Source organism: Orcinus orca, chromosome 16, assembly GCF_937001465.1.
Source record: "Orcinus orca chromosome 16, mOrcOrc1.1, whole genome shotgun sequence".
Taxonomy (NCBI): domain Eukaryota; kingdom Metazoa; phylum Chordata; class Mammalia; order Artiodactyla; family Delphinidae; genus Orcinus; species Orcinus orca.
This window is the reverse complement of record NC_064574.1, coordinates 56,910,685-56,937,623: the sequence shown is the minus strand read 5'-3', so window position 1 is coordinate 56,937,623 and position 26,939 is coordinate 56,910,685. Positions and strand designations below refer to the sequence as shown.

The window sequence follows — 26,939 nt, the reverse complement described above, 5'->3', positions numbered from 1 at the left end:
ATGAAGTTAATATTTACTTTTAGCTAACTTCTTAGGAATCTTCTTATCTCTAAACAGTGCTGCGCTTCCCAGGAATGGCTGTCGCCCACTCCTCGGAAGTTCTTGTTTGCCTGCAAATTCATGTTTCTTCTCCACACTCAGCCCAAGTCTCAAGCCCTTTTCTTTTCCTCCTCAAGTCCTGTCCTTGAACAGATGTGACGTGAGAAGTTTTACTCCTTTTCTCCAGTCTCTCCACTCACTGCGGATTACTTGGGAATTAAGACAGAGTAGAATAGACATTCTTAATCACACTGAGCTCGTCTGGTGGGGAATGCAGGTGTGTGTTGCTAGCCCTCTGAGTTTGGGAGTTCATTTACACAAACTATATGTCATCTCACAGTTTTAGATTGTTACTAAATTGGAAATGATGCTATCCTTTCCCCAAAGGGTTAGATTTTAGCAGTTGAATATAGAATGGTTAACCCAGGTTTGTGCTGCTTTCAGTGTTGTCTGACAATGCCGGGCTTGGTGATTGACAAAGCGTTTTCTTGCAGACACGAGTTGGCGCTCCGAGGCAACCTTTCAGTTCACTGTCGAGCGCTTCAGCAGACTGAGTGAGTCGGTCCTTAGCCCTCCGTGTTTTGTGCGAAATCTGCCATGGAAGATTATGGTGATGCCACGCTTTTATCCAGACAGACCACACCAAAAAAGCGTAGGATTCTTTCTCCAGTGCAATGCTGAATCTGATTCCACGTAAGACAGTTTAAATGATGCAATTACAAATCCGCAAGTAGTTCTAGTATATTATTGGAAGCCAAATTGGCCTCTTTGAATTTTGGATTTCTCTTTGAATTCCCTTTCTGCCTTTACATAGTCATTTGATTTTAAGTTATATTAAATACAATTCCCTCTTTAAAACTCACTGGTAGGTACTATATCCAAACTAGAAAAGGTGTATATTTTTCTTGCAAATAAACTGAACTTTGTGTGTTAGAATCTACCTGCCCGTGGAACATGGAATCAGGGCCTATCTGGACTAGCTGACTGCTGGATTACCAGGTGTATTTCTTATTCTACCAGTAACTGCTAGGGGGGGAAATTGTAGTTAAGGAAAATTCTTCAGGCAGACATCCTCACTGTATGTTAACCAATTTCTATGGGTTATTCAGAAAGTTAAAATTAAAAAGCAAAGTGTCGCTGTTCAACGTTTATCAGAAGCACAGTTGAGAGATTGAAGGGATGGATTCCAGATCACTGTCACCCTTTCTCATTCCACATCCATGAACCCACGGGAAAGCTGCTTCCTTGACCATGTCTCCCTGCCACCGCAATTATGGCCCTTGGCACCCTTGATGAAGATGTTCCCCAAAGGGCGCTGGTTCCAGCTGTTCTGCCAAAGCTTTCATTTTCCTCTTTACTTGAGTGTTTAAGAAGCCAGTTTTATGGGGCAGTCAGGGCCTTGGCCAAATTTTTACTTCTTGTGTTCCGTTCACATTATGATCTGATCTGATGAGCGTTGAGGCTGGATTGGTTTCATTAGTCTGACAGACAACTTGAGCCTGAACGGTAGTTTGGGAAACATCCAGCAGCCCATGTCCAGCGATGGCATCCCGAGCGAGCGGCATCCCCGCGGGAACAACACTGCCCTTGCCCTTGTTCTGATGAGTCTGCAGTCGAAACATTCCTTTATAAAAAGCTCAGTCTAATGAGTTCGGTCAAAACCTTCCTTTATAAAAGCTCCACTTTAAGTTGGTTTTTAAACATTTTACACGTTGATCCAGGGACCCTTTTGGGGTCTGCCCCAAACAACCGCACCTGCAGTTATTCTCGGGTGGTGGCATCCTTGCTCAGAGCCCCCTATACAGCCTGGTGTGGAAGCCTCACAGCACCTGAGTGGGGCAGGAGTGACACTTATTAGTGGAGCCTACAGCTTTAGGTCTGTTCACCTAAAAAATAGCTTTATCATCATTCTTCTATTCAAGTAATAGCCGTATTAGGTACTAGAACTGTTATCTGACCAAAAAGCTATTGTCTCTTGTAAAATCTAAGGACAGTATTTAAAGTTCAAACACTTGTATTTTATAGATACCAGTAAAAAACTTGAAACCTTTTAGAAATTAAAAAGACATAGGGGCTTCCCTGGTGGCACAGTGGATAGGAATCTGCCTGCCAACGCAGCGGACACAGATTCGATCCCTGGCCCGGGAAGATCTCACATACCACGGAGCAACTAAGCCTGGGCGCCACAACTACTGAGCCTGAGCTCTAGAGCCCGTGAGCCACAACCACTGAGCCTGAGCTCTAGAGCCCGTGTGCCGCAACTACTGAAGCCAGCACGCCTAGAGCCCGTGCTCCGCAACAAGAGAAGCCACCGCAATGAGAAGCGCACGCACTGCAACGAGGAGTAGCCCCTGCTCACCGCAACTAGAGAAAGCCCGCGCGCAGCAGCGAAGAACCAACACAGCCAAAAATAAATAAATAAAATTTTAAAAATTAAAGAAAAAAGAGACATAAAGCATTGAGTTAAATCACTCCAGATCACACAAGGGCACCGCCAGACCCTCTTCACATTTTTTTCTCCATTAAAGATAATGTGTGTCCCCTTATTCCATCTAAAAAATAGAAGGAAAAAATATGGGAGGTTTTGTGTGCTGTTTTAAAAATTGTGTAAAAGTCAGGTAAATCTGTCGACTGAGGCTTAGATTGTCCTCCCTGAACAGGTCTTGGTCCTGTCATGCACAAGCGGTGCTGAAGATCATAAATTACAGAGATGATGAGAAGTCGTTCAGCCGGCGTATCAGTCATTTGTTCTTCCATAAAGAGAACGATTGGGGATTTTCCAATTTCATGGCCTGGAGTGTAAGTAGTAACAATGTACTCAGACTGAATAATCTGAGCGTTGTTCTTTGTTCCCTAATTCTCCATTCTTCACATCCATCTATTCATTATAGGATCAAAATGTTTGCTTTGTAAGTTGGATAGGTAACTGAAAACGTGTTTTCTCCAGTTTCCTACGTCAGGTTTTTAGCAGCCAACAGGACTTCATCTCGGTGTTTTGGTCAAACATTGTAAGGTAGTTTATAGCCTTCCTGATAGGCTAGGTTTCCTTTAAAAGAAATAATACTGAGGCAGGCATAGTGCAGGGTGGTTTCCTGTAACCAGTGAATTCTCAAGTCAGCGCGTTTGGGCTGCTTTTGCAGAGGTGGAAGCCAGTAGGACTTAGGAACGCCCTGCTCAGCTCTCTAGTGGGTTCTCGGCAGCCTCCCCAGACCCTGCCTGCTGAGTGGATGCTGAGCCCCTGACACCTCCCATTCCTCCAGGAGACATCCAAGCTTTTGCTGTTTTCATTCAGAGAACATTATTTAAAACAAGCCAAAGCACTGCAAAACTAGAAGCACAATTTAGGTGTTTTGAAAAAGTAGTATTTTAATTGATTAAGTACAGGGTAATTGTTTGGAATGAAGTGAGCATTTGCGGGTTCTTATGCAAGTTGGATATTCTTATTTTTTTTTTATAGGAAGTGACTGATCCTGAGAAAGGATTTATAGATGATGACAAAGTTACTTTTGAAGTCTTTGTACAGGCGGATGCCCCCCATGGAGTTGCGTAAGTTTTCCTTTAATTGGATGCTATTAAGAGATGTTGTGAATTCTAGTGAAAGGAGCAGAGGTGCATATATACAGCAGATAAGCACCCTCTGTGTGCTCATCCCTTGGCACACAGACCAGATCAACGGACGTGTGCCGGCTTCACGTTCATGCCTTTGTGTGGCGGATTTATTGAGCAGTTTCTATGTGCCAAACACTCTGCTGGGCTCTAGGAATATAATTATGTTGAACAAGGCAGCCATGGTTTTCTGTCCTTGAAGAACCTCCAAGACCACTCGGGCAGAGGAGTTGACGGCAGTAACTGCAGCAGCAGATGTGCTGTTATTTTGTCGTGTGGATGGCGCTGGGAGGAGAGGGTTCCGTCCCTGGGTCCAGGCGGTCTGTGGGCAAGAGCACGGTGTCGGCCTTGAAGAATGTGTCGGATGTCCTTGAGGATGTCCTTGATTGATAAGGAATGACTGGGGGAATTTGGAGGTGGGGAGAAGGGTGTGAGTAAGGACACCTGGCAGGGAAGTTTGAGGTGGGCGGGGCACTAGGAGAGTGTGAAGAGGGCTGAGATGGTGCCTTGGGATCAGGTTGTAGACGAGCAGGACTCTTAAGGCCAACGAGCGAAGAAATAAAGTGCAGCCTAGGTGGGAAGGAGTCAAGTGTAGGCGCCCCTGTCTCTTCCCGTTTTTTTTTCTCTTCCCACGTGGCCCTCCTCTGGCATGAGTGCGTAGGCTGACCCGGGTGGGATGGGCAGCCGACAGCCCAGAAGGGCGGTCAGGTCATTCAGTCCAGGTCCTGGCTAAGGTGGCCTGCATGTGGCCCTGGGAAATTTTAAAACAAATAAGATTTATTAGTTTTCATATTCATTGGGCTGATATCAGAGGAATCAGGCTTTTCTTGAGTAGCCTTTTGGAAACATACCCTTGAATTGTATTCAGATACCAGGAGTGGGGGGTAAAAAGGTGGTATTTCTAGTTAAACTTTTTGTGGGGTTTTTCCCCTTCCTTTAGAAAACATTCCCCTTATGCTTATGATACATTTTTTGACTAAGAAAGTAGATTGGGTTTTTCAGACTTACCAATCAAAACAGGTATCTTGGTTCAGTCTTGCAAAAACCTCTTACCCCCAGCATCAGAGTCCTGCTGGCCTGAACTCACAGTAAATGTCTAGCAGTGGTCACACATTTGCACCGTGCACAGAGGGGGAGGGGATAGCGCTGGGGAGGGCTGTTCTGCTTCCTGTTAACTCTTGGGGGCGAGAGGGTACAGACTGTTCTCTCTCCTAACCAACCACCTGTATAACAGAGTAAGGGGAAACGGCTCTTGGAATTGAGGTCTGAACCTGCCGGTATGCATGCCTGTCCTTCTCCGTGTACGGGACGCTACAGAAAAGAGGGGTTTCGGCTGTTTCCGTCCCGCCTTGTGCTGACTACACGTGTGAGCCGATGTGTGTGTGAGGGAGCCACACTGGGACTCAGTTTGATAGAAATAGACTTGAACTCCTCTCTGAGAGTGCTGCTCTGGGTAAATGATGGCACTGCTGCTGTCAGCACACCGCGCGGAGGCCGCCTCTCCGGTGCCGGGCTGAGTTCGCACTGGCCCACGTGCTTGAGCAGACAAAACTGGTGACTGCCGGAGGGAGCCGTGTGATAACTGCCAGCCTGGCAACGAGTTATTCACTTGGAGGCGGGTGCTTGGACGTCGTCACCCCGTGTCAGGATGGTGGGAAGGAGGTGGTGGTGCAGAGCAGTGAGGTGCCGGCCCCCAGTCCCCTCGCCCACACACGTTGCAGAAGCAAGGAGGTGTCCTGTGCAGTTTTCCCTCAACCTCAAACTGATCTTGTAGGTGGGATTCAAAGAAGCACACGGGCTATGTCGGTTTAAAGAATCAGGGAGCGACTTGTTACATGAACAGCCTGCTGCAGACTTTATTTTTCACAAACCAACTGCGAAAGGTAAATGGATGGTGTTTCTCTCCCTCAACCTTCCACCCACCCTTTTCTCTCAAGTATTAAGGGGCAAGCAGAGCCCCGTCACCAGACTTGCCTCTTGCCGCGTCTCCAGGGAGGCCCCTGCTTTATGCTTATACATAGCTCTATTCCTCAGTGTTCGGACGCTTGTGAAGCTAACTTAGGTGATGAAAAGTTTACCACAGCCGACAAACCTAACTTTATTGGGCTAGAAATAATAAAAGCTTTTTTAAAAAATATGAAAGTCATTAGCAGCAACATTTGAAAAGTTTTATATTAAAATTGATTAGTTGAAAAACTCCTGGTCAGGAATCTTAATTTTTCACTTACTATAGCTAAAACTTCTAAAAAATATAAAATCTAACGGAGGATAGTTACTTGCCCTTTAGGAATGCCGTGCAAGCAGGGGAGCAGCGCAGGCAGCACACACTCCTGGTGTTGGGGGGACCATTGGCTGGTCTGCTGGCGTGTCCTTTTCGCACCATTCTTCCAGGCAGCGTTAATTACCAAGATAGGATGATATCTTGGGGATAGTTGAGTGTGGTTAATTGCAGTAGCATTGAAGTTCCATCAACTCTTTTGTTCAAAGTCATGTTAAGTTAAAAAATGTTGCTCTGCTCTAAGAAGTATGAAATAGAAGTGGTTCTCATTGGATGGTGAGCCTTAAGTCATTTTTAAAATTCTTTTTTCACTGTCTTGATTTTTAAAAGACCTTTTGACCCTTTGGGGGGGGGATAGTTAAAAGCCCTACCCAACTGCCTTCGTCATTGTGGTGTTAGAAATGATACTTTCACATAAAATTCCATTTTTATTTCTGAATCAATTCTTTTAGGCTGTGTACATGATGCCGACAGAGGGCGACGATTCATCCAAAAGCGTCCCTTTAGCATTGCAAAGAGTGTTCTATGAATTACAGCACAGTGATAAGCCCGTAGGAACAAAGAAGCTGACCAAGTCGTTCGGGTATGTGTTGGGAGACCTGTCCATTCTGCTGCTCGAGGGCTGAGTTAGTGGACGGGGAAGGGTTGAGAGCAGAGCTCAGGCACTTGAGTATGTCAGGGCATTTTATCAGTGTCCTTTGTTTGACCTCTTTGGAAATGGAGGCTTTTAGAATTTTGCTTGAGAAGCAGTTCACCACTTAGGTTTACCTGTCAAGGAAAGGATAACATATGGTCTCCAAGTTTCTGTACATTTACTTGCAAACACGACCTCCCCTTGCAGTAAGATGTTCAGAACAGTATAAAGTTGTGAACGTTTTGGTGTCTGGATAAAATTCAGTTTGTCTTTGAATTATAATCTTCATAAAAATTTAAGAATAATGACCAATTACATGGTTCGGTTTTTTAGTCTGAGTTGCTTGTTAATTTACTCTTGTTTGAAATCTGGAAGTTTAAATATAAATTCATTCTATCTCTCTAAGGTGGGAAACGTTAGATAGCTTCATGCAACATGATGTTCAAGAACTCTGTCGAGTGGTGAGTTTTCAGCCGGAATTGTTTACTACTTACATTTCATATTTTGAAGCACTGTCAGAAGTTGTTACCAAGTAAAACCTCAGGCCTACTTCAGTCACTATCATTCCAGTTATGCCCATCTTTGTTCAGGACCAGAACTAGGCTAGAAAGAAAAGACAGCATGTATCTAGTTTAAAACCAGAAAGACTGAAAAATTATTTGATAGGGAAGTGTGAGGGAAAATGTAAATTTGAATAGTATAGGTAGTGTACTTTTAATGTGTTAAGTTGGCATAATTACCAGAGTTACTAATCCAAGAAACAACAGATTGGCTTGAGTAGCTGTCCTGATGATCCCACTTCACTTTAGAATAGTGACTTCTGTTCTTACTCTGTAGCACAAGACCCAGACCCCGCCTTGGCACAGAACTTCTGGTTGAGGCAGACCTCTGTGTGGGGGATCTTCCCCCAGACCATCTCTAGTCACTAGCAGACGTGCACTCTTCCAGTTGTGATGAAAGAAATACACACACACACACTCACAGACTCACACTCACACACAGCATGAAATGGCTATTCAAGGTGATTGGCTGGGCAAGGTGTGTTTTCTTTTTTGCAGCACTAGCTGGATTGAATCCAGTTCATTAAATATCCATGGACAAACCAGTCAATCCTGTTGACAGGCTCAACCTCATTAATCTCTTGGTGTGGACCAATACGAGTTAAGTTTAGTGCTCAATTTACATGCTTTTCCACAGAGGTAAAATGAATATAAAAAATGCTTCTAAAGGCACTACAGATTACTAATTCATTCCAAAGGCTGTATAGAGGGTTAATCTCAACTGTTGCATGTAGATATTTTTGTAAATATCCAACCAAGGAAGAAGATTTTTGTATGTTTTTGATAATTGCATGCTAAAGGTCATAATATTTATAGTCTAGAATTTCTTTGACCATTGATATTTCCTAGTCACATTTCAAATTACTGTATGTTAATTAAGCATAACATTTTCTGAAAGCCAAAACTTTCTCTTCCAGTTGCTTGATAATGTGGAAAATAAGATGAAAGGCACGTGTGTAGAAGGCACCATACCTAAATTATTCAGAGGCAAGATGGTGGTATGTGATAACCAGTTTTAAAGAGTGATTTTTAAAGATTTTAAACATGCAAATATTTTGACGGTTAATGCTTAAGCCATCTTATTTTCCTTATTTGTAGTCATATATCCAGTGTAAAGAAGTAGACTACCGATCTGATAGAAGAGAAGATTATTATGATATCCAGCTAAGTATAAAAGGAAAGAAAAATAGTAAGTTCTGTGTACATAATGGCACCACCACCTTTTCGTAATTTGGTTTGGTATAATGCTTCATTGACACGGTGGTTTTTATTGAAATACAGTGTAGAGAAAATTGCCCAAATGATGAAGGTACTGAGTGAACACAGTCTGGTGACCCCACCCAGGTCAAGAAACAGAACATTTGCAAAGCAAGATGGTGGCCCTTCCTGGTCACTGCCTCCCCCTCCTCACAGGAAACCACTGTTTGGCCTGCTGACATTCTTTCCTCGGTTACTTTTGTGGTATTTATTTACGTAGATGGCATCGTGTAGGGTATGTGTCTCGTTCTCTCTTTTCTTTTTCTCAGCGTTGCCTCCATGCACTTCATCCTTATATTGAGCAGCAGTATCGGGTCATTTTCATGGCTTTATAGTATTCCACCTCAGGAACATAACACAAATGTTTGAAACCGTTCTTTCCTTGATGGGTGTTCGGGTTGTTTTCCGTGTGAGGCTGGTAGGTGTGAGGCTTGTTGGCCGGTCTTGTGTCCGCCCCTGGTGCATTTACGGTGAGTGGAATGCTGGCTTGTAGGGCCTGTGTGTATATGTCGAGCTTAGCAGATACAGCAGTTTATCCATTTCTGCTCCACCAGTAGGGTGCGAGCAGTTGTTCCACATCCACTCCAGAGCCGTCAGTCGTCAGACTGGCGTTTTGGTGGGAGAATGGTGCTATCTTGAGTTCAATTTGCATTGCCCTGGAAGTCGGGGAGATTTTACCTTTTCGAATGCTTATTGGCAATTTGGGTGTCTTCCTGAACATATGGAATGTAGTTCGTAATAACTTGATGTCCTGGTCCAATAATTCCGTGATTTCTGGATCTGTCTCCATCGATTCGCTTTCCATCTCTGGCTGTGAGTTCCAGCTTCTTTGCCTGTCTGGTCATCTTTGATTGTATGCCAGCTGTTGTGATTTTTATCCTGTTGGGTATTGGATATTCTTACCCTTTGTTCCGGGGCACATTTCGTTATTTGGAGATAGCTGATTCCTTCGAGACCAGGAGGAGCCTCTCACATCGCCGGGGCTCTCCCGCGTGGCTCTCCCCAGGGCCCTCCGTCCTGCACGTGGCCACTGCCTCGGGCCCCTGAAATCCCCACCCTGTCTCAGGGAGACTCTGGGGCCCGTTGGGGTTTCTCTGCCCTGCGCTGCAGCCTGGAAGTTCCACGCAGTGAGCTGGGGCGTTGGAGGGCTCTCAGTGGCCACGTCCTGTCCTGCCTGTTGTCTAGCGTGTGAATACGGTTGTTGGCCTTGTAATGGAGCCCAGTGCAAGGGAGGGAGTGCGCTTCCTGTTACTCCCTCACGGCCACAACGCGCGAGTTCTTCACGGGCTGTGTTCGCTGCTGCTCGCCTGGGTTTCGGGCTCTCCGCCAGCGTGGGGCTTGCCTTTTCACTCCTGCAGTGTGCCCATTTGGTTAACAGAATGTCATAACTGTAGTGAAATCCAGGGTATCAATCTTTGCTTTTTGTGTCTGAGAACACCTGCCCTGAAGTCTTAAGATAATTCTCTTATCTGTTACTTTTTTCTCTTTTCTGTTTATTTACAGTCCACCCAGAATAGTTTCTTTCTGCTGATGGTCAGAGTGGACCAAAGGTGCTCTGCTGCCCCTTTGTCAGCAGCGAGCCCTTCGCATCTGTGTAGACCTCTTTCTAGACTCTACCTCCTGGTCCATTGGCTATCATCCTTGGATGGATTCTTCCTTCTTCCTTTTCAGCTTTATTGTGGTTTAAGTGACAGGATCGTAAGGTGTTTAAAGTGTTCATCATGGTTATTTGGTATGTTCAGGTATTGTGACAGCATGACTGCCTTCTGGTCAATGAACTTGACTTACACGTGGCAGCGTTATCAGCCGTGTCCCCGTGCTGTGCACAGGAGCCTCCGCTCTTACTCCCTCTCACAGCAGAAGCCCGTGTCCCCTTCCAAACTCCCCCTCTTCCCCCACCCCACCCTCCCACATGCCTGCTCTCTTTCTGCACTGACTTTAGAATAAGTGTTTGGGTTAAAATTTGTACTTTAACATTACTTAAGTTTATTAAAACATTGACTCCATGTTATCACGTAACACCCTCAGTGGCCTTAAGAGTTCACACCTTTTGCTGGATCGGTGAAGTTGCAGACCTGTGCTCACAGCTACAGTTATTTACGTTCCTCCCTGGCGTGCCTGAATTGATTGATTGACTGTTATAATCAAAGCTTTAGTGATAACTTCGGCTGACTTTTTTCTCTTTCTCTCTTGAAAGTATTTGAATCATTTGTGGATTACGTGGCAGTAGAACAACTAGACGGTGACAATAAATACGATGCCGGGGAGCATGGCTTGCAGGTAACTTGGAGATTGTGTGCTAGTGTCCCGCTGTATCTTTCCACTTTGTTTTCAGATCTTTTGCTTGACTGTGAACTAAACATTCACTTGTATCTTTTCACATGCCGCTGGTGTTTAGAATGCAAAAGGATTTTATTTCTCAGTCTGGACGTTGTGTTAGAGAGCTCTGATCGTGTTGCTGGTGTAGACAGGCAGGGGTGGGGAAGGTGTTGTGCCTCCTGGCTACCAGAGGCAGAACCATCACCCGACACGTGTACCCCCCCCCCACCTCCCCCCTGCCCCAATTCCATCCACAACTCTGCCCCTTACTTCACTGGTGTCTATGCCAGAGCTTCCCTCAGTTTCTCCTAGTCACAGATAGAACTGCTTAGTCACTGGGACTCTGGTTTTGGCTGGTGGTGGTGCTTTGCTCTCCCGCCGCCGCAGTGGAGTGTCAGTTAGTTTTCTGAGGATCCTGACTTCCAGAACGAGGAGTGCATTTTCTGTTATTGTTCCATACTCGGTGTCCCTGCTTGTTTTCCACAAGGCCCCGCAGGAACTCTGGCAGAACAATAAGTGTTGTAAACAAGCGGCAGTGCATGGTCAGATGGAGGGGCCCGGGCTGTGGCCTGGTCAGGCTGCTTGGTGAGTCAGCGGCATCCTCAGGGTCCAGCCCTCCAGGTCTGTCTTGCAGCCTCGTAACCTTGACTCACTGGCTCAACTAATATATGATTTTTTTCGGACCATCCTGGGTTTACCAAGCTCGCACGTTTATAATTCACGGTGCTGGTGAGCGCATTTTGCCGTGGGTCACAGACCTGCTGTCCTGCTTGGTCAGGCCACTGATTTGTAGATCAGTAAGTTACTTGGCAAACATGCCACTGGATTTGCTTAGGAAACACTTGAGTCAACTCACAGAATTGCCCTTATCCACACTGGATATTTTTGGCTCTGGGTGAACAAAATATATTTTAGAATCAGACTCTCAATGGACAGTGGCTGAGAAACATGATTCTTCTATTATTGTTTCAAGTTGTACTAAAACCGGGCCATTCCTTTGTGTGGCAGTAGGTTCCTGGGTTTTTGTTTTTCTTCCCAGAACTACCCAGTTTCCTTAACCATGCTAATGTACAACAGAGAACATTGCCACCTAGGACACCAGTTCCTCCAGGTGGGTGTGTTCTAGCCAGTGTTGGAAATAAGGTTTACAGCTCCGAAGGAATACAGCCGTGCTGAGGGCCGCCAATGGCCTGGTGGTGACTGGCTTTGGTGAAGGCTTGTTTGAGTGAGGACTCAGCTGGCTGAGGTGGGGGGAGGAGTGAGGCTGGGCCTCTCCCACAGAGGCCTTGCTCGGGGTGTCCTTTGCCCCAGAGGCTGGTGACGCCTGGGCAGAGGCTGTGACGGTGGTCAGAGGGCCTTGCTGATACCGAGGGGTCTTCAGAAGCAGGAGTGAACAGTTAGCACGTGACCGTGCTCACGGGGAAGGACGGCGGTCACAGGCAGTTCTCCCAACCCAGACCGTGCTCGTCTTATTCTGTTCTGGTGTCCATAGGCACACCTCATTCACATAATCATAATCCTCTGCTTTTCCATTTGATTTTCCCGTGTTTCTCCAGAATTTTCGTAGTGTTTAATGATTTTGTTAATAGGGCAACAAGTGACTGAGCTGTAGTTTACTTCACTGTTCCCCTGTCGCTGGACATCAAGATAGAGTATAATGCAAACTAAGAGGAAATCCCACACACAGAACATTTTAAAGGCACCCTGTGCCCATCTCGCTACCAGAAGTTCCCAACGTGTTCCACCCTTGCTGTGAAACGCTGTTGCTTTTGTTGCTTCGAGAAATAAGTAGAGGTAAACTAAACCTGTGCTTCTTTTTCAATGTTCAGGAAGCAGAGAAAGGTGTGAAATTCCTAACATTGCCACCAGTGTTACACCTACAACTGATGCGATTTATGTATGACCCTCAGACGGACCAAAATATCAAGATCAACGATAGGTAATCTAGAGTGGGATGTGAGAGTTAAGATTTACCCATCATCCTGATTTAGGGGGTTAGTCTCAGTGCTTTGTTTAGTTTTTCTGTTTTCGGTCTCATCTCTGATTTATTTAGGTTTCCTCTCTGCCGAGGTGTCCCAAGAACTGTGCTTTTAAAGGGATAATTTCAGGGACTGCTTCCTCCGTATCTCCTCCTCAGGGAGCCCCTCTGTCTACACTGTGGCAGACTGAAGTCTGTGGGGAGAGGGTACTTTCTGCTGCACAGGCTTTGCTTTCCCCAGAAGTGGCATTTGCTATTATTACACTATTGGTTTACATAGGATTCGCCAATATGTTATCTCTCAGTTGGTATAGGCTTATAGAATGTGCTAGAATCCTCAGAAATGCTGGCGTAGGTGGGTGTGTCCCCCATTCCAGGTGTTTTATAGATCCTTAAAGTACCAGTTAAAAGGTTGCTACCACACACTGCTTTGTCTGGTTCAGGAGACAGAACTTGTACCCTGATTAGTTGGAGCAGTGACTTTGTACTCCTTGGTCAGGGGGTACAGCCTGACAATAACCAACCTCCTAGAGGTTGGTCAGTCACCCCGGAAACGCGGCGGAGAGTGTGACTCGATCATACCACCTGCCACCAGCCGGGCCTGCTCGTCTGTTCTTGCCCTTTTCCGTGGGGTCTCTTAAGACGGCAGACCTCACAGACCAGCAGCCTGCAAGCTAGGCCCAACCTGCTGGTGTGCTTTGTTGGGTCCTCACCTTGGTTTTCTTTCTATTTTTATTGGAATTAGTTGCCAACGTTTTTTCAGGTCGTGAGATTTCACAAAGAAGTCCAGATTTCTGGCATCTGGCATTCAAAACACTTGGCAGTGCCGGGCCTGAGTTCCCAAGGGCCGTGCTGGGTGGCAGCTGCCCCTCCACGCCCAGGCTCGTGCTCTGCTCAGCACCACGGTCCTTGTGCACCCACCTCACGCTCTTCCTGCCTCTCAAGCACCCCCCGCTGCCCCCGTTCATGACAACATTTGGAAATATCCACATCCTAGAAAAGTCAGTGTGTTTTTGTCACAAAAACTGACTGTTATGTAATATCCTGGAATTTAAAATTCCGTTAGGTGTGTCAGTGCTTTTTAGGTATTTTTCTCAAATCAAGCTTCAGATTTTGTTGACATGTGAATAATTTGTTGTGATGAGTAGGAGCTGCCCTTTCCAAGTAAAGAGGAGCCAGTGAATTAGAAGGTCTAGCCAAGGAGTAAAGCCTAAAGGTGAAATATTTTACAAGTAAATGAAACCTGGATTTCTCTTAAAATGTTTTTATTTTAAATAGGTTTGAGTTCCCCGAACAGCTACCACTTGATGAATTTTTGCAAAAAACGGATCCTAAAGACCCTGCAAATTATATTCTTCATGCAGTCCTGGTTCATAGTGGAGATAATCATGGTGGACATTATGTGGTTTATCTAAACCCTAAAGGGGATGGCAAAGTAAGTGCTGGGGAGGGTGGACGTGATGCTGTGTAGGGGATTCAGTGACGCTCAGCTTCAGACTTTGCCTTGATAGTGAAGGATCCCTTCTTGGCCTCTGTGCCTGTATGTTCCTGATACTTTGAAAGGTGGATGGTAAATTATGATTGTACTTGATATATACATCTCGTTATTAGTATTGAACGTTGGACCTTATAGGATCCCTTTACATCTAACATGAGGCACTTAGTTTCCACTTAGAATAATCATCTGTGGCCCGCACTCACGGGCCCGCATTGGTTGTGTGTTATTGCACGTGCCCCATTACCCGCGCGATGTAATGCGCGGTCTTTGCCTGGTTCACGTGGATCCCATCACGTGATCTTCACCAGGAGGAGCAGATGAGGGTCTTGGGGTCTGTGTCCAGGGCCACAGGGCCAGTGAGGAACAGAGCCAAGGTGGAGCCCGTCCAGCTCATGCCGAGGGGATTTGAAGGCGGGACCCTCATGGCACCAGATGCGGAACCTGTAACTGTAGGATTAGTGCCATTTAAAACGACTCCATCCACAGTGGACAGAGATGGAGCCTAAGCTGAGGCTTAGGATATTTGAGTACATTACAGAAATTGCCCATGGACGGATATTAGCAATTTCTCCAGAATGTGGGATGAGGACGGCAGAAGTGCTGGCGAGTTTTGTGAGGGTCACCTGAGGCAGGTCATGTGTTTTCGGAGAATGCTGCCTTTTACTTTGTGTGCTCCTCAAAGCGCCGTATCTCTGCTGCTCCCCGTTGCAGTGGTGTAAGTTTGACGATGACGTGGTGTCCAGGTGTACGAAAGAGGAGGCCATCGAGCACAACTACGGGGGCCACGACGACGACCTCTCCGTGCGGCACTGCACCAACGCCTACATGCTGGTTTACATCCGGGAGTCGAAGCTCAGTGAGTGCAGCGGGTGTGTCGTGCCCTGGCTGTGCCAAGCTCGCGGCTGGGCCCTGAGTCTCGCCCGCTGGGGCATTTTATACCACGTTACAGTGGACCTAAGCTAGAGCCACCTGTCCAGACACTTGCCTGCTTATGCTGCCTTACAGCATCATCTGGAAGCAGCTGGATTGGGGTTGCGGGTTTGGATGTGGACCCAGGGTGCCAAGTAATTTTACTTTGAAGGGTGGCTTTATTTGCGATGACGTGCACAGAGGTGAAGGCAGATGCGTTTGTCCTGCAGGTGAGGTTTTACAAGCTGTCACCGACCATGATATCCCTCAGCAGTTGGTGGAACGATTACAAGAAGAGAAAAGGATCGAGGCTCAGAAGCGGAAGGAGCGGCAGGAAGCCCATCTCTACATGCAAGTGCAGGTCAGCCTCTGGGCAGGCGCGAAGCTGCTTCGCGGGCCAGGGTGTCAGCGACGTGTCTGGGCAGCCCCCTGAGCGTGCGACTGAGGAACTGCAGGCCAGTTCCCTGACCTTTGGGAATGTTCTTTCCAGTTCAGGATATGGGCTTAGATGTGAGAGGTACTCAGGCTGCCAGAGCAGCGGTGTCTTAGTGTTTATAAAGCATGCAGGGGACCAGAGAAGGAAGGGTGAGCAGAACCCAGATGAGGCCTGGCAGGGAGAGCTCTGGCAGCTGGGGGGGTGGGGGGTGAACTGCCAGGTGGTTTTGGTTCATGATTTAGTTGCAGTTAGGAAACAGGCATTTGTTTTAACAAACAAATAGACTACCTGGAGAAAAAGGTACATGTGCATCCTGGCTTTATCATATTTGGGGATCACCATCCAGATGGATTTCTAGTTGATGTTTATGGATGAGTTTAGAATGGCTGCATGGAAATATGTAGGGTTTCCAAATATTCGTACCTGATTTAGTTCTTGGTCATTTTGGTGCTTTTCTGCTTGGGTCTTCTGTAGAAGGTTCATCAAAGCAAAAGACTAGTTGTTCTTTTGTCTGTTTTGTTTTGCGGTACGCGGGCCTCTTACTGTTGTTGTGGCCTCTCCTGTTGCGGAGCACAGGCTCCGGACGTGCAGGCTCAGCGGCCACGGCTCACGGGCCCAGCCGCTCCGCAGCATGTGGGATCTTCCCGGACCGGGGCACAAACCTGCGTCCGCTGCATCGGCAGGCGGATCTCAGCCGCTGCGCCACCAGGGAAGCCCAACACTAGTTGTTTTTAGTTTTAGCATTTGAACCTTGGTTTCGATCAGCCTGACCTGGTTCTCTTGTGTGTGTTAGTGGTGTAAACTCCATTCTGCATTTTCATCCCTATTTGCAGATTGTTGCAGAGGACCAGTTTTGTGGCCATCAAGGAAATGATATGTACGATGAAGAAAAAGTGAAATACACTGTGTTCAAAGTGTTGAAAAACTCCTCGCTTGCTGAGTTTGTCCAGAACCTCTCTCAGACCATGGTGAGCGCCCGTCCTCCTGTTGATAGTTCTCTCTCCTTTTTCATAACTGGACCCTGGAGGATCCTGCCCTTGGAGGCAGGCACTGTGTCCAGACACCACCTGAGAGTGAGCTTGGGACCAGAGTTCCTTCCCTTCCGGGTGTGCCCTCTGGCATCTCCCCTAATTTCCCCCTCCTCCGCCCGCCTCCCCCTTGGTAAAATGGGCTTGAACTTCCGGGACACCAGAGATCCCGAAGGCCAGGTCACTGTTGCCCATACCAGCAGGGAGAGCTGTAATCATGATTTTTTTCCCCTTATAATCATAGAATCATTTCCTTGATGTTGAATTAAAACATAAGCTGATTTTGCTTCAACTAATTTAACTGTAATGATTTCCAGGGATTTCCTCAAGATCAGATTCGACTGTGGCCCATGCAGGCGAGGAGCAATGGCACCAAACGACCGGCCATGCTGGATAACGAGGCCGACGGCAGCAAGACGGTGAGTGTGGCGGTCTGGTCTGGTCTGGGTGTGCGCGGCAGGCACTGTGTGCCCTGCGGTATTCCCCTCGGTCCAGTTACATAGAGTTGGATCTTGTCTTCTACTTGAATATAGTTTTTCACTCTCACTTAGCCATTAAAATCTTCTAAGCCCAGCATCTCTTTTGGGAATAGATGATTGAACTCAGTGATAATGAAAACCCTTGGACAATATTCCTGGAAACAGTTGATCCGGAGCTGGCTGCTAGTGGAGCAACGTTACCCAAGTTTGATAAAGATCGTGAGTGCCTCCTCCCCCAGCCCAGCACCTCCAGAGAGTGGAGTTTTATTCCCGGAGTGTCGTTCTAAACACACAGGGTTAAGTGTTCTTCCCTTGCAAAGAAATCTTGTTAATCCCCCAAATTGCTCGCGAAACATCCACCGTGTTCAAGTCTTCTTGATGAAGTCAAATCAGACCGACTGTGGGTTGTAGCGTCCTGGCAGGTGAGAAGGTGGCAGCAGCGTGGAGTCCAGCACATTCCACATTTTTCTAATCACGCTGGTCTTGTGTATACTTGACAGATGGTGTAGAGCAGGGGTTGCTGTCAAGGGCCAGATAGTCAATATTTCATGCTTTGTGGGCCATACCGCCTCTGTCTGCTATTGTAGCTACTAAGCAGCTACAGAGATTAGGTAAAAGAACTGTCTTCCAGCGCAACTTTATTTACAAAACAGGTAGGTCCAAGATTGCTTATTTGTATTACTTCAAGTGGTCACTTCTCCGGCAAAGACTCAGACACAACCTTTAGCGATACTTCGATGGTAAAACACTGCTAGTGAGGACCAGGTCTTAAAACTAGGTTTCCTAAATTCTCTGCACTCATTCTCATCTTTCCTGCTTCAAATGCAGTGTTCCCCATGGGTTTGAGGTTAGAAATGATGCCTCAGACCTAGGATCAGCCTCTTAACAAACTTCATTGCACACAGTAACTTTTACGTGCCCTAAGTTGTCGTTTCAGTTGCTATTTGCTAACATTGCACTGACCAGAAGATCCTAACAAAGCCTGTTTATTTAACCTTGTAGATGATGTTATGTTATTTTTGAAGATGTACGATCCCAAAACACGGAGCTTGAATTACTGTGGGCATATCTACACACCAATATCCTGTAAAATACGTAAGTCTGGCAGCACTCACCTTCTGAGTTGATTTTGCCAAAGTCTCAGTGTATCACAGCTTTGAATTCTTCATTTTTCTTGAACCTAGGTGACTTGCTGCCAGTTATGTGTGACAGAGCAGGATTTATCCAAGATACTAGTCTTATCCTCTATGAGGTTTGGATCCTTATTTTTCTGTAATCAGCACATGGTTAGTGGTTTGGGGAGGACGACTTCTGCCTGTTTTGCTAGCCCTGCATTTGTTGTGTCAAGACCACAGCTAAATGGGACCTCGGGTGATCTTGAGTCAGAATCCTCTCTGTACATTTCTGATGTTTCCCTCTTTAGGGTCAGTGATTATTATATCCTTATTACTAGTATTTCGTACTCTATTTAAAATTGTAGGGCTGTTGGAATTGGGTATAGAGAAAATACATACAGTGTGTGGCCGTATTAAACATTGGACAGACGTTGCGTTGTAACCATGTCCTTTCTTTTACTGTAGGAAGTTAAACCGAATTTAACAGAGAGAATTCAGGACTATGACGTGTCTCTTGATAAAGCCCTCGATGAGCTAATGGATGGTGACATTATAGTGTTTCAGAAGTACGTACTTCTTGAAGTTATCTCTTTGTACTAATATCAGAAGTCCTAGAACCAGGAAATGATTCTCTAGACCCTGACTCACGTTTTGTTTGACATTGACAGAATGTTGACAGCAGTTGGCCTTCTCTGGGTTTTGGAATTAGGGGTGGCAAGCATTTTCCTCACTGAATGCTTTTATTTCCCAAAAATGTCTACAGCGAGCATGACAACTAGTAGCAGGAGGGCAAAGGTCTTTAGGGAAGAGCAAGATTGTTTTCTTTCCTTGAAAACATGAAATTCTTAGAATGCACCTACTTGGGTAGTCACTTTAATCTGTCTGCGTGGAAGCTGGCAGGTGTGCAGTCTGAAGGCAGCCTGATGACGCACTCGGCCCTTTCCTTGCTCTTGAAGCCGTTTTGCCAGGGCAGGGCAGCCCTGAACACTGACCATAGGGAGGCTGCAGGGCCCGGTGGCCAAGAGCAGGGGTGGCAGACCTCTCGTTTAAGGGCCAGGCAGTAAACATTTTAGGTTTAGCGGCGACCCGATCCTGCAACCTTCGCAGGGAAGTGATAACCTATCAAGTCCCGGTTGGGGAGTAGACTCAGCAGAGCCAGCAGGGTGGGCCCCGCAGTGCATCCTGAGTCCTTTCCCTTGTCTGCGGAACGAGAGGGCACTGTTCTGTTTCGGGAGCGAGATCAGGAACGGAAAGCAGCCAGCCCTGTGCGTGGCTCAGCGCACACTTCTGTCCACGATCGCCTTTGCCTGGTAGCCGGGCAGGCTCCCAGCATCGGAAAATGCTAGCCTGAGTTTAGATCCACACTGCTCAGCGTCACTGTTACTTGGGAGATGATGCCTGAACCCTGGCCTGGACTTTGATTGTCTGTGTTTTTCCCCCCAGGGATGACCCCGAAAATGATAACAGTGAATTACCCACTGCAAAGGAATATTTCAGAGATCTCTACCACCGTGTCGATGTGATTTTCTGTGATAAAACAATCCCCAATGATCCTGGATTTGTGGTTACATTATCAAATAGAATGAATTATTTTCAGGTATTTGATAAAATGCTCTTTTCCCTTCAGATTCCACACCAGAGAGACCAAGTTCTTTTTTAAAAAGCTTGCTGATGAGGCTGTGTAATGGGTTTGGTTCTGGAGGAGGGGTTGCAGTCCACTGTCTGAGGAAGTTCTTGATGCAAGTGGGTTGGTGTTGATGTTGCCGGGGGATCAGAAGCTCTTTTCCCCTCACTCGCCTACCCCCACCCACTGCCCTGTCTTCTTGCTCTTCGAAATCCTCTTGACCCCTGGCATAAGTTGGTTTCAGAGATCATAGTTTTAACAGCAGCTTTGCTTCAGTTATAACATGCCAAGTGTGAACCATTAAAAAAAAGCCTTCAGGAAATAAATCTACAGACAGACCTCCCCAATGAAAGTGAAAAACACTTTAAAAGGTTTTCTTCCTCAGATACGCTGTTCCTGTGGTGATATACTAAGGAATATAGTTTATTCCTGTTAGATGGTAACTTTCCGGGGCATTTAAATTCAGGCTGCTTATAACAGGTTTCTTTAAGAGCACTCAGCAAATGAACAGTGATAAAGTGTATCAGCAAGTTTCAGTTTGTTCACCGGATGTGAACCTTGCTCCCTGACTCTGGCCCTCCCTCCCCAGGTGGCAAAGACAGTTGCTCAGAGGCTCAACACCGACCCGATGCTGCTCCAGTTCTTCAAGTCTCAAGGGTGAGCCACACTCACAGATGCCCCGTGTTTGGTCTTGACTGCATGTGTCCCATAGTTCATCCAGACACCTCCGAACTAATGTAATAAGTAGCTGCCACCTCACCTGACATGCCATTTCTTGCTTAGTTTCAGATATAGAATTGTCACCACTCACATCTTGACCACGCTACCCCAAGATGTCAGAATAATTGGCAGCCTCATCTAAAGCCAGGCTTACTTCAGAGACCTCATCCACACACCTCCTCCCATGTGTGTCCGGCTGGGCCTGGCCCGGCCCGGCTTCTGTGTGCCGTGTCACCCTTGCAGAGAGTATTCAGGTGTGACAGACGCAGGGACTTAGGACCTGGGGACAGGAGTAGTCAGAGTCCAAATTTCAAGTCTAGGTGTCAGGCCAGAGGTTTGCTTTTATGCTCACTCATGGATATTTGTTTTAGGCAAATAAACAAGTCTTTTATTTATATGCTGTTTTCTTGTGTAGTTATAGGGATGGCCCAGGTAATCCTCTTAGACATAATTATGAAGGTACTTTAAGAGATCTTCTACAGTTCTTCAAGCCTAGACAACCTAAGAAACTTTACTATCAGCAGGTATGAGTCCAAATTAATGTAACCGTGGGTAATAAGGAGAAGGCTCGGGTTTCTGTGGAAGCGAATCTAAAATGAGTCTCTCTTTTCTTAATAGCTTAAGATGAAAATCACGGACTTTGAGAACAGGCGAAGTTTTAAGTGTATATGGTTAAACAGCCAATTTAGGGAAGAGGTGAGTCTTTTCTATGGTGTGAGTCTTTATTTTTATTGCATCTTGTGTATTGTATCTCTTCTCCAGACCCTGAAAACTAAAACCACCAAAGAAAGCTCCCTAAGCGGTAGCGTGTGTTAGCAGCTCGGCTCGAGAACCCCGGTGGGGGGAGGAGCTCTGTCCACCCAGCCCCTGCCGCCACCTCTGAGGCTTCAGGCAGAGTGACAGTGTCAGGGAGACCCTTTCCGACTGATTGGGACCTTGCTGCTTGGCCTTGGAGCCGGTGGCAGCTCCGCTGGGCCCTTTGCAGACGACACAGCCTCACATTAAGTGGTTCTTCTGGAAAGTCTGTACCTACTCAGACACCCAAGTCGTTCACCTTTCTAGCTCTACCGGTATTGAGAGGAAATCTGGGACATGTGCCATCCATGTTGTCACCCGTGTGCAGCTGTCAGGCTGAAATGACACAGTCCACCCTGGTCCTTGTCCTCTGTCTCACCATGCTGAGAATTGGACAGCCTCTTAGTGACCTTTCCGGGGGGAGAAATTCCTGAGAAGCTGTCCTGTGAATGGCGAGCTTTTTGCCTCAAAATGGCATTTCTTAGACTCCCTGCGGTGTGGGGCGGCTGCCAGCCTTGGACAGGTGGTCTGAGTGATGGTCGGCGGGGATGGGCCCAAGCAGGCCCCGCGTGTGTCTTGTTTCCTGCATAGCCTTCATCTTGTCGTTTCTTAGGAAATAACACTATATCCAGACAAGCACGGGTGTGTCCGGGACCTGTTAGAGGAATGTAAAAAGGCTGTGGAACTCGGCGAGAAGGCATCAGGGAAACTTAGGCGAGTATTTCCCAAATCCTGAAGGTGGAGGCAGGGGCAGCCCTGGCCCAGCCCTGTACTTGCACAGTGCCCCCCCCCCCCCAGTAGTTGCCATGCTCACCTTTCAGCCCATACTTTGCAACACTTTATATAAATACTTCACATTTAATCCTTTTCTTTTGCCCATCTTCCCTCCCTGTGTCTCTGGATATTAATTAGCAGTAGTGCAAAAGGGAGATTCAGGTAGAAAAGTCAAGCAGAGGAAGAGTGATTCAAGCAGACTGATCAGCTGAAGCTGGAAAACGTGGGCCTTGACTGTGTCTGAGAAATCTGGTCACTTCTCATCTGTTTCGCCAGCGTTCAAGCCGCAGAAAGAAGCCCAGATTTGATGTTCAGTTTTTATTTCAGAGTGTCAGGTGCTGGTCTCATCACGTTGTCTTACACTCGGCTCGCAGGATGGAACAACCTTTGGGGCTCTTTGGTTCCCGGAATGTTTTCTTTACAAAATTAATAAAAGAATGAGGCCTTTGTTATCTAAAGAGTGAGAAACATATCACAAGCCCTGCCCAGTTTGGAACCATAGCAAGAAAGATTTACACACGCTCCGAGGGTGTCCCTGGCCAGTGTTCTGTCTGCTCCCCAAGGATACCTGCTTTTGACATTTCAAATCTTCATAAGAAGACAAGCGAATCTTCGTAGCTTTGTAATAAAATGACGGACGAATAGTTTTCTAGAAAGTTTTTTTTTTTTTTTTGCGGTACGTGGGCCTCTCACTGTTGTGGCCTCTCCCGTTGCGGAGCACAGGCTCTGGACACACAGGCTCAGCAGCTGTGGCTCACGGGCCCAGCCGCTCTGCAGCATGTGGGATCTTCCTAGAGCGGGGCACGAACCCGTGTCCCCTGCATCGGCAGGCGGACTCTCAACCACTGCGCCACCAGGGAAGCCCCTAGAGAGTTTTTTTTACATGAATGTATATAGTTCACATTCTTCTTTGTTTTGCACAGGCTGCTAGAAATCGTAAGCTACAAAATTATTGGTGTGCATCAAGAAGACGAACTCCTAGAATGTTTATCTCCTGCGACAAGTCGAACGTTTCGAATAGAGGTGAGCGTCCCTCTGGCTGCACCAGGGAGGAAGGGCTCCTGAGCCCCGGCAGGTGGGGCGGCCGCCCGCAGCTTATTCAGGCAGCACGGCGGCTCCTGGCAGTGGCTGTCGTTTTGTTTGTGTGCCGGTAGATGAAGTGACCCCTGAGGTTAATGTAATTCTGCCAGATTTTGAAAAATTGAATGTTTTATTATGATAAAATAGACCTAACCTAAAATGTACTGTTCAGTAGTGTGAGCACATTCGTGTTGTTGGACATTCCTCACCGCCATCCATCTGCTCCGCTGAGACTCTCGCCCCAGCTTCCGGCAGCCACCCTTCTACTCTCTACTACTCCAGATAGCTCACTTATTTGTCCTTAGAAATTAATTTTAAGTATGGATCATCAAGCACATCTAGTCAGAAACTGGGTCCCTGTTGATTTTAAAACTGCTGAGATTTCCACAGTAACTGGAACAACTCATTATTTGGTCTCTTAAAACCCAGAGTTTTGGGACTCCCCAGGTGGTCTGGTGGCTAAGGGTCTGCCTTCCCAATGCAGGGGGCCCGGGTTCAATCCCTGGTCAGGAAACTAGATCCCACATGCCACAACTAAGGATCCCACGTGACGCAACAGAAACCTAATGTAGCCAAATAAATAGTTTTTTTTAAAAAAAGTTTTCTTTTTTAAAATATTTATTTATTTTTGGCCGCGTTGGGTCTTCGTTGCGGTGCGCGGGCTTCTCATTGCGGTGGCTTCTCTTGTTGTGGAGCACGGGCTCTAGGCGCGCAGGCTCAGTAGTTGTGGCTCATGGGCTCTAGAGCACAGGCTCAGTAGTTGCAGCTCACAGGCTTGGTTGCTCCACAGCATGTGGGATCTTCCTGGACCAGGGATAGAACCCATGTCCCCTGCATGGGCAGGCGGATTCTTTTTTTTTTTTTTTTTTTAATACATAAATTTATTTATTTTTATTTTTGGCTGCGTTGGGTCTTTGTTGCTGCGTGCGGGCTTTCTCTGGTTGTGAGTAGGGGCTACTCTTTGTTGCGATGCACGGGCTTCTCATTGCGGTGGCTTATCTTGTTGCAGAGCATGGGCTCTAGGCGCACAGGCTTCAATAGTTGTGGCATGCGGGCTTAGTTGCTCCGTGGCATGTGGGATCTTCCCGGGCCAGGGCTCTAACCGGTGTCCCCTGCATTGGCAGGTGGATTCTTAACCACTGTGCCACCAGGGAAGTCCCCAGAGTTTTCTTTTAAGCTTAGCTATTTCTCGTGGCTCTAAACTCTTAATTATTCTAACAAGCCCCAAACATGACATTTTGGCAAAAATCTGACCTAGCTTCCCTTGTTGGAGGAGTGAGTCAGAATTAAGAATTAAAATGTGGCGCTGTGTTTGCCTTAACTGAATTTCTCAACCCCTTGTGTTAAAAACCCGTGTCCCCAGGAAATACCTTTGGACCAGGTAGACATAGATAAGGAAAATGAGATGCTGATCACAGTGGCACATTTCCACAAAGAGGTGTTTGGGACATTCGGGATCCCCTTCTTGCTGAGGATACACCAGGTGAGGCGTCCTTCTGCTAAGAGACTGAGTGTCTCGGGTCGGGACCTGGGCCCTCGCGCTCTGGGTTAGCGTTGCTCAGTGGGGCTCCTTCCCTGAGGCGGCAGCACAGGAGGGCATGAGCTTTGTGAGCACATGCGCCCTTTGTCGTCGCAGGGCGAGCATTTCAGAGAAGTGATGAAGCGGATTCAGAGTCTGCTAGACATCCAGGAAAAGGAGTTTGAAAAGGTACGCGCTTCTTGGATACTTGCAAGTAATTTGTCGGGCGGGATGCTAAAGTCTTGACTTTTTTTGCCAGAGGTGTGAGTTTTGCTAGTATTTGGAATGAATGGCGTTTTCGATTTTTGTCTCTCAGTTTAAATTTGCCATTGTGATGATGGGCCGACACCAGTACATAAATGAAGATGAGTATGAAGTAAACTTGAAAGACTTTGAACCTCAGCCTGGTAAGAGCCCTCCCACAGGGAAGAAGCAAGTAGTAAGTGGCCGGGAGGCCGGCAGCCCTGGGTTCGAGTGGCGGCCCTTGTATTTCTCCAGCTGGGAGATTCGGCCTTGTTTTCCTTATCTGTAGAACAGGGAGGAACGGCAGCCTGTAACTGATGAACTTGGCAGGCATCACACAATGGCCGAAAAAACTAAGGTCCCAGGGGAGACGGTGCCGCCCTTGGGAGCCCTGAGACCTCAGTTGGGGGTGGGGTGCACTCGCTCCAGGGGCCCAAGCCTGGGCTCTGTGGTCTCAGTTGCTTTCTCTCCCTGCCAGGTAACATGTCTCATCCTCGGCCTTGGCTAGGGCTCGACCACTTCAACAAAGCCCCAAAGAGGAGTCGCTACACATACCTGGAAAAGGCGATTAAAATCCATAACTGACTTCCTCCCCTGGCGGGTGGGCGAGGCGGACCGCGGTGGGTGTGCCCTTTAACAACAGCCAAGAACTCTGGTGCGCGAGCACTGTTCCAAGTCTTCAGCAAGAGGATTTGCTGCTGGTGTTAATTTTATTTTGTTGAGGCTGTTCAGTTTGGCTTCTCTGTATCTATTGATTGCCCTTTTTGAGCAAAATGAAGGTGTTTTTATAAAGCTTGGATGCCAATGAGAGTTATTTTATGGTAACCACGATGCAAGGCGCTGTCAGCGTGTCGGGGAACAGCCGGTGGGTGCGGCGCGGCGCTGGACAGGCTCGGCTGTCCCCGCTCCGGGGCCCAGCCGCCAGCCCCACAGCTAGTAAGTCTTCTGTTTAGGCTCGTCTGACGTCTTTCCCTCAATTATACTTTTCAATGACCTTTTGTGCATCTGTAAAGGCGAAACAGAGAAACTCACAACCTAATAAATAGCGCTCTTTCCTTCACTCGTGTATTGTCGCCCCTTCCTCGGTCTCCCCAGCTGCCTGGGTCTTTTTAATAAACTCGTCTCCCTTCCGTCAGCCACCGCTGTCCTGCAGCCCGTTTGCAGAGTGGATGCACTGAATACAGGCCTGACAGACACTTCGGGGGTCTTTTTATTAAATTGAAAACGCTGTTCAATACAATTAAGGTGTACTATGCTGCCTCTCGGCAAACCTAACGATCTCAAGAGTTCATTCGAGCAGGTGAAAAAATTATAAATAGACTTGTCTCCTTAAAACGGAACAGGCGGAACCAAGAAAGGAGGGCCTTTTAGCAAAGAGGGCATGCCCACTGGTGTTAGCAAGCTGTTGACTTTGTATAAAAAAGCTAAATAAAAAAGAAAAAAAAAGGAAAATTGAAATTGTATATTTAATGAATGAACATGTACAATTTACCACTGGGAGGAGGTGGCATTTTGTTGGGTGAATCTAAGTGACTTTCACTGATGTTGATATTCATTGTGTGTAGTTTTCTTTCAGTCCGGCCTTTTCCTTTGGAGCTGACACCAGCTGCGTGTCTAGTTTTGAGTGCAGTAAAATAGAATCAGCAGATGACACTTATTTTTCATCCTTTTCCAGTATTTTTCGTTTGTTTCTGTAGCAGCAGTGTACACCGACTCTTCCTGTATATTGCCTTTTTGCTGGAAAATGTTGTATGTTGAATAAAATTTTCTATAAAAATTATAACTCAGTGAGTGACGTGGAAGTTGAGGGAGATTTCTGCTCTCCCTGCAAATAGGCCTGGGGAACCTATTCCTTTATAACGAGGTTTTCGGGGCGGGGGGGTTGTTTTTGCCTCTGACTCATCCCATTTAAGCTTAAGAAAAAGTTTTTCCGGGCAGGAACCAAGTACAATAAGATGACCAGAAATACTGAAATGGTGGAAGGCGTGGCCCAGGGGAGGTGGCCTTGCATCCCGCGCCTGGCGCACTGTGTCCCTGGGCTGCTCACC

The 26,939-nt window shown here is 46.9% G+C and overlaps 1 protein-coding gene across 2 annotated transcripts in view; it reads left to right on the top strand.

Moving 5' to 3' along the window:
• USP7 (ubiquitin specific peptidase 7) overlaps positions 1-25,951 on the top strand; it is a 56,449-nt gene extending 30,498 nt beyond the window's left edge. For both annotated transcript variants that reach the window (XM_033428827.2, XM_033428828.2), the window contains 29 exons: positions 534-732; positions 2,700-2,838; positions 3,497-3,585; positions 5,420-5,528; positions 6,376-6,506; positions 6,964-7,018; positions 8,035-8,115; positions 8,216-8,306; positions 10,572-10,654; positions 12,523-12,632; positions 13,950-14,106; positions 14,881-15,025; positions 15,309-15,439; positions 16,348-16,482; positions 16,860-16,961; positions 17,135-17,240; positions 18,024-18,116; positions 18,206-18,273; positions 18,602-18,702; positions 19,580-19,733; positions 20,350-20,417; positions 20,896-21,004; positions 21,099-21,176; positions 21,889-21,989; positions 22,973-23,072; positions 24,493-24,612; positions 24,766-24,837; positions 24,965-25,055; positions 25,370-25,951. In XM_033428827.2, coding sequence (XP_033284718.1) covers positions 534-732; positions 2,700-2,838; positions 3,497-3,585; positions 5,420-5,528; positions 6,376-6,506; positions 6,964-7,018; positions 8,035-8,115; positions 8,216-8,306; positions 10,572-10,654; positions 12,523-12,632; positions 13,950-14,106; positions 14,881-15,025; positions 15,309-15,439; positions 16,348-16,482; positions 16,860-16,961; positions 17,135-17,240; positions 18,024-18,116; positions 18,206-18,273; positions 18,602-18,702; positions 19,580-19,733; positions 20,350-20,417; positions 20,896-21,004; positions 21,099-21,176; positions 21,889-21,989; positions 22,973-23,072; positions 24,493-24,612; positions 24,766-24,837; positions 24,965-25,055; positions 25,370-25,476 — 3,125 coding nt within the window. In that variant the 3' untranslated portion in view covers positions 25,477-25,951. The remainder of the gene's footprint in view (positions 1-533; positions 733-2,699; positions 2,839-3,496; positions 3,586-5,419; positions 5,529-6,375; positions 6,507-6,963; positions 7,019-8,034; positions 8,116-8,215; positions 8,307-10,571; positions 10,655-12,522; positions 12,633-13,949; positions 14,107-14,880; positions 15,026-15,308; positions 15,440-16,347; positions 16,483-16,859; positions 16,962-17,134; positions 17,241-18,023; positions 18,117-18,205; positions 18,274-18,601; positions 18,703-19,579; positions 19,734-20,349; positions 20,418-20,895; positions 21,005-21,098; positions 21,177-21,888; positions 21,990-22,972; positions 23,073-24,492; positions 24,613-24,765; positions 24,838-24,964; positions 25,056-25,369) is intronic.
• The last annotated feature ends 988 nt before the right edge of the window (positions 25,952-26,939 follow it).